Source organism: Rhinopithecus bieti, unplaced genomic scaffold (genome assembly GCF_001698545.2).
Source record: "Rhinopithecus bieti isolate Rb0 unplaced genomic scaffold, ASM169854v2 scaffold_35595, whole genome shotgun sequence".
In the NCBI taxonomy this organism is placed as follows: domain Eukaryota; kingdom Metazoa; phylum Chordata; class Mammalia; order Primates; family Cercopithecidae; genus Rhinopithecus; species Rhinopithecus bieti.
Window position 1 is genome coordinate 535,993 of NW_016815333.1, and position 7,142 is coordinate 543,134.

Here is a 7,142-nt window from a genome sequence, read left to right on the forward strand (position 1 = left end):
GATCTCCTGACCTCGTGATCCGCCCGTCTCGGCCTCCCAAAGTGCTGGGATTACAGGCTTGAGCCACCGCGCCCGGCCAAGAATACTGTTCTTAAAAAAAAGTAAATGCTACTTTCTTTAAAGTAATTTTAAAAATTATTTTTATGGAAAGGCATAGTTGAAAGATCATTCAGGTTAGTAAACTTGGATTCTTGTTCATCTGCCATTAGATGAACAGGAATGTTAACTAACTTAAACGATTAAGTCTTTAGCCTCTTACATAAAATAAAGGAGGTTGCTTTACTGCAGAACTCGAAAGTTCGTGCTACACAAAACTATTCTAATTCATTTTAGATGAAGATAATGTAAATTATGTCCAGTGGGAAGACTGCTTAAATAACTAAGCTAATTTGGTTAATTTATGTCTTCCCATTAGAATGTGAACTATGGCTGGTATGTTAATAACTGTTCTCCTAGTCTAAACAGTGCCTAGCACTCAGACCTCAATATGTGAGTAAGTTATTATATAATTTCGGTTGATTGATGTTTTTTTAAATTTGCCCTTTAGGTTTCATATTTTGAAATATATTTGGATAAGATAAGGGACCTATTAGATGGTAAGTTAAATTCTTGCTAGTTAATCAGTTTTAAATAGCATCTGTTAATTCCTTTTTAATAGTAGATACGAGACTATTTCTTTGTAACCTGTATGAAACTGTCTTAAGTTATTGGAAATAGAATTTTTTTTCTTCTAAAGTTTTAGTCGAATACCTCTAAATAGAATAACTTGTTTAAAGCGATGTTTATGGGTACTTCTTAAGTAGTAATTAGAGCACTGGACTGGGAGTTACATAATCTGAGCCCTGAGTTCTAGTCTTCTGTCAGCTCTCAATTAGATACGTTGTCCTTAGGCAAACCATTGAACCACTCCCGGTTAACGTTCTTGTTTATAAAATGTGGGTGGTATAGGTTGGAGTGGTCCTAAAATTCTATATTGTTACATTGGTTTCTATTTAGATCTCCTACTGTATCTATAAGGTCTGCTTTAGAGCAATTTTTAGTATTTTTTTTGGAGTTCAACTATTGCTGTTAAGCTGCTCAGAGAAGCCTATCAATTGAATTATTTCACATCCAGTGTTAGTTTTAGGAGAACGTTGCTAATATTTATTTTCTTTTCAGTTTCAAAGACCAACCTTTCAGTTCATGAAGACAAAAACCGAGTTCCCTATGTAAAGGTATTTATAGTACAATTGTCTAGAAAAACCCTGTAATGCTTTTTTTTTGAGACAGTCTCACTCTGTCTCCCAGGCTGGAGTGCAGTGGTGCAATCTTGGCTCACTGCAACCTCTGCCTTCCAGGTTCAAGCAATTCTCCTGCCTCAGCCTCCTGAGTAGCTAAGATTACAGGCATGTGCCACCACGCCCAGCTAATTTTTGTAGTTTTAGTAGAGACGGGATTTCACCATGTTTGCCAGACTGGTCTCAAACTCCTGATCTCCTGATCCACCTGCCTCTGCCTCCCAAATTGCTGGGATTACAGGCATTTGAGCCACCGTGCCTGGCAGCTCCTGTAATACATTTTTAAAGGATATTAACTTTATTTATTTATTTATTACACGGAGTCTCGCTGTGTTGCTCAGGCTGGAGTGCAGTGGCTCACTGCAACCTCCACCTCCCAGGCTCAAGCAATTCTTCTGCCTCAGGCTCCCAAGTAGCTAGGATTGCAGGCGTCTACCACTGCACCCAGCTAATTTTTGTATTTTTATTAGAGACAGGGTTTCACCATGTTGGCCAGACATTAATGTCTTTTTAAAAATTATTTCACAGGGGTGCACAGAGCGTTTTGTATGTAGTCCAGATGAAGTTATGGATACCATAGATGAAGGAAAATCCAACAGACATGTAGCAGTTACAAGTAAGTAGAAAATAACACCGGTTAGGATTTAAAACCAGCTTAAAATATCCTTATCCAGGTGATTAATTATAAGATTGTTATAAGATTGCTTTAGGGAAATTGTTAAGAGGAAATCATGTTTATTTATATTTGTATAATTTCCTTGCAGATATGAATGAACATAGCTCTAGGAGTCACAGTATATTTCTTATTAATGTAAAACAAGAGAACACACAAACGGAACAAAAGCTGAGTGGAAAACTTTATCTGGTTGATTTAGCTGGTAGTGAAAAGGTAAAGTCTTCATGTATTTTGATAAATATTTAAGCATCCTTGTAAACTTTAGTTTGAATTGGGAGTTATGCAGGATTTGTTGTTGCATCTTGAAAACTTATCAAATTGCATTTGGTAACCAGAGATTTGTAACTGCTGATACCATTGCTTTATGATGACATCAACTGAATAATCAGTTCCAAGTTACTGTTGTTTGACCGTAGTCTAGTTCAACTCATAAATAGTTTCTGTGACTTAAGATGTGTTCATGGTGAGAACTTGTTTGGCATATGTTGTTATAAACTTTATTAGGTATCCCTTTTCTGATTTTTGATATGTATTTTATCCATATTGGCAGTGGGGTCCCTATTAAAACTGGTAACTGTCCATTAGTCTTTTCTGGTTTGGTTGGACTTGCTTCTTTCCTTTGGATGATTATTTCATTATTATAATTCTATACAGTCTGATTCTAGTCTATATCAAATTAAGTTTGAATGTTATAATAGGGACCTCTGTGACCATTTTTGCTGTTGTGCTAATTTTGTTTCTTCTGCTTAGAATGATACATCTGTTCTGTTCTGTTGTGAAGTCTTATATACATCTTTCAAAGATTATCTAATGTTGAGAATTCTCCTAAGCTGTTTCTTCAGCCAGCATTGCTAATTTATTGTTCTGACCTATCTTTAACATAGATATTAGCTGGGCGTGGTGGCGCACGCCTGTAATCCCAGCTACTGGGGAGGCTGAGGCAGGAGAATTGCTTGAACCTGGGAGGCGGAGGTTGCAGTGAGCTGGAATTGAGCCACTGCACTCCAGCCTAGGTGACAGAGTGAGACTCAGTCTCAAAAAATAAAAGCCACACAACATACATATTTAGATACTTTATGGTATTTTTTTTAGAAGAAGCAGGTTTGCTTATATAATGAGTTTAAACTCAGTCTCTGTTTTCTAATAGTTACAACATCAACATTATGCATTAGCCAGTTTTAGAAGGTTCCTCTTTTCTTTCTTTTTTTTTTTGAGACGGAGTCTTGCTCTGTCGCCTGGGCTGGAGTGCAGTGGCCGGACCTCAGCTCACTGCAAGCTCCGCCTCCTGGGTTTAAGCCATTCTCCTGCCTCAGCCTCTGAAGTAGCTGGGACTACAGGCGCCCGCCACCTCGCCTGGCTAGTTTTTTGTATTTTTAGTAGAGACGGGGTTTCACCATGTTAGCCAGGATGGTCTCGATCTCCTGACCTCGTGATCCGCCCGTCTTGGCCTCCCAAAGTGCTGGGATTACAGGCTTGAGCCACCGCGCCCGGCCGGTTCCTCTTTTCTAATGTAGCAAAGGGGACTAACAGATTAATGAACTACAAATTTACATTTAAAGTGGTTATTTTCAAGAGTACCTACAAACTACAGATAAAATTTGATGTCTCTCTAATCAAACTCTTAAGAGTAGTACTCAAGAAATGGTGGTACCTAAGAGTAAATATTTGGCAAATAAGATCATGAAGCTTTTCATGTTCTTTTTTCTTTTTTACTGGTTATTGATGACCTATGAAAATTTTAGAAAATTTAAAGAAAATTTTTGTAATTTTGTTTCATTCTTTTGAAATCTTATGTATAGGTTAGTAAAACTGGAGCTGAAGGTGCTGTGCTGGATGAAGCTAAAAACATCAACAAGTCACTTTCTGCTCTTGGAAATGTCATTTCTGCTTTGGCTGAGGGTAGTGTGAGTATACTTGTCTTCTATTTCCCTGTTACCTTATGGGGCATTATTTAAATATAGGTGTATATGTGTGCATGGGTGTGTGTGAGAGAGAGAGAGAGATTCACTGTGTTTGAATCAGTATGTAAGTTAGTTGTCTTTTAGGAGTTTATAATATTGTATGTATATCCTAGTTCACATTTTAATATCAAATAGTTAACTGAAATAACCTTTTAATTTATTTAAAGTAGCATATTTTTATAACATTTTATTGTACAGGAACCCACTGGTCTTGTTTTCTTTCTTTGTTTTTGTATGCAGACGTATGTTCCATATCGAGATAGTAAAATGACAAGAATCCTTCAAGATTCATTAGGTGGCAACTGTAGAACCACTATTGTAATTTGCTGCTCTCCATCATCATATAATGAATCTGAAACAAAATCTACACTCTTATTTGGCCAAAGGTTTGTTGTTAAGAAAGTACAAAACCTAAATGTAGATAGACCTTTTGTTTATAAAATGTAGGAAAATGTGAGCTGTTATTTCAACCTGTACATATTGTTTTGTGCTGGACACACTCAGTTTGAATTGATGACAGATAAAACAAGGTGGGTCTGTTTTTGATACTGCTTGGTTTAAGTTTTAGTACACATTAAAGTCAGATGTAATTTTAGTCAAATTTATGTGACAAGCTGTAATTTGGTATTAAAGAAAATAAGCATTTGACTCAAATAATGACGTAAAAGCCTGGCAAACATAATCCTGTGTTAGGCCTGTAGACATGCATGACAGGTTAACATCTATATGAGATGATTAGGAAAATCAGTAATGATGATTCTGTCTTTGACTTTCAACAGTAATTTCTTAATTCAGCCTTGCAAACAAATTAGAAAAATATAGGTCTTTGTCTTTTATTTTTAGTGGTTTGTTGATTTTTTTTTTTAAGCTGTTGATGGATTTTAGAGCAGACTCAAATTTAGTTGGGTTGTAAATAACCTCATAGGTTGTGGCTTTTAGTATTTAGTCTAAGAGATTACTAGACAAGAATAAATTTCTTAGCCATATATACATATATTCCATATAGATAAAATTAAAAATAATTTCAGTCTCATCCCTTTTTTCCTCCAATTACATCTCTTAGGGCCAAAACAATTAAGAACACAGTTTGTGTCAATGTGGAATTAACTGCAGAACAGTGGAAAAGAAGTATGAAAAGAAAAGAAAAAAATAAGATCCTGCGGAACACCATTCAGTGGCTTGAAAATGAACTCAACAGATGGCGTAATGGTAATAACTTAAGAATTTGTCATCTTAAGTTTGTTAAATACAGATTTAGAGCATAGAAACGTAGAAATAGTTCAGCAAAATCAGTAAGTGACTAGATCAAGAAATGTAATAGACATCGAAATAATTTTTAAAAATCTAATAGAAATCCTGGAGCTGAAAAATAAAATGAGCAAAATGCAGTAGAGACCATCAGTAGTAGAATTAACCAGAAGAAAGCATCTGAACTTGAAGACAGATTATTTGAAAATAACACAGTCAGAGAATAAAAAGTTTAAAAGAACGACACTGAGTGCAGTGGCTTACGCCTGTAATCCCAGCACTTTGGGAAGCTGAGGTAGGCAGGTCACCTGAGGTCAGGAGTTAGAGACCAGCCTGGCCAACATGGTGAAAACCCATCTCAACTGAAAATACCAAAATTAGCCTGGCATGGTGCCGGGCAGCTGTAATCCCAGCTAATGAGAAGTCTGAGGCAATAGAATTGCTTGAACCCTGAAGGCAGAGGTTGCAGTGAGCCTAGATTGCACCACTGTACTCCAGCCAGGGTGACAGATTGAGACTCCGTCTCCAAAAAAAAAAAAAAAAAAAAATTTAAAGAAATGAAATTGAAATTAGTTTTAGACATGTCGTTTCTTATTAACCACTTTATCACTTTTATTTATAATATAATATAACCACTTTTATTTTAGGGGAGACGGTGCCTATTGATGAACAGTTTGACAAAGAGAAGGCCAACTTGGAAGCTTTCACAGTGGATAAAGATATTGCTATTACCAATGATAAACCAGCAACCACAATTGGAGTTATGGGAAATTTTACTGATGCTGAAAGAAGAAAGTGTGAAGAAGAAATTGCCAAATTATACAAACAACTTGATGACAAGGTAGGTATTTCTGGATTTAGGTCTGTTTATATTAGGATACTATTGACATGAGTGTTTTTATTTTCTGATTTTTCATATTTTAGTGCTGTGGGCACTTAGGATCTTTATACATATTCCTTGATTTCTGTTAATCTTGTAAAAATTATTAACAAAATAAGTCATAATTTCAATTTCTGTGTGGAAACTGTATGAGGGTGTATTTTTTTCCCCTCTTTTAAGCTGAAAGAATTTTATAAGGCAGCAGCCCCCAACCTTATTGGCACCAGGGACTGGTTTCAGGGAAGACAATTTTTCCATGGACCAGGGTGGGAGAGATGGTTTTGGGATGAAACTTCCACCTTGGATTATCAGGCGTTAGATTCTCATAAGGAACCTGTAACCTAGATCTCTTGCATGCACAGTTCATAATAGAGTTTGCACTCTTAATGATATTCTAATGCCGCTGATCTGTCAGAAGGTGGAGTTTAAGTGGCAACGCTTGCTGCTCACCTCCTGCTGTGCGTCCCAGGTCCTAACAGGCTTCCAGTACTGCTCTGTGGCCTGGGAACTTGAGGATCCCTGTTCTAACAAAAATTTGGCATTGGGTCATTGGGAGCCTTAATGATACCAACTGTTAGAATCAGGGCTCTGAAGGTTCCAGTAAAAGATGATGTAAGAGATTAAGGGAAACACAATAGAGTGGAAATAATATCTTCCTGCTTTGCATATAGAAGTAAAGTCAATAGTATGAATAATAACAAATTAAGAACATAAGAATGGAAGGCAAGAACAAGAGCAGTAAAGAAATTAGGCTGGGTGCAGTGGCTCAAGCCCGTAATCCCAGCACTTTGGGAGGCCGAGACGGGTGGATCACGAGATCAGGAGATCGAGACCATCCTGGCTAACATGGTGAAACCCCGTCTCTACTAAAAAAGTACAAAAAACTAGCGGGGCGTGGTGGCGGGTGCCTGTAGTCCCAGCTACTCGGGAGGCTGAGGCAGGAGAATGGCGTGAACCCGGGAGGCTGAGCTTGCAGTGAGCTGAGATCCGGCCATTGCACTCCAGCCTGGGCGACAAAGCAAGACTCCATCTAAAAAAAAAAAAAAAAAAAAAAAAAAAAAAAAAAAGAAAAAAAAAAAAAAAAAAAAAAAACAACAGGA

The 7,142-nt window shown here is 37.0% G+C and overlaps 1 protein-coding gene across 1 annotated transcript in view; it reads left to right on the plus strand.

Annotated features, from left to right (window-relative positions):
* KIF5B (kinesin family member 5B) overlaps positions 1 to 7,142 on the plus strand; it is a 51,893-nt gene that overhangs the window by 20,375 nt on the left and 24,376 nt on the right. The window contains 8 exon segments of the mRNA XM_017853104.1: positions 548 to 596; positions 1,159 to 1,214; positions 1,806 to 1,893; positions 2,042 to 2,166; positions 3,753 to 3,857; positions 4,155 to 4,300; positions 4,978 to 5,123; positions 5,810 to 6,003. Of these exon segments, the coding sequence (XP_017708593.1) occupies positions 548 to 596; positions 1,159 to 1,214; positions 1,806 to 1,893; positions 2,042 to 2,166; positions 3,753 to 3,857; positions 4,155 to 4,300; positions 4,978 to 5,123; positions 5,810 to 6,003 (909 nt within the window).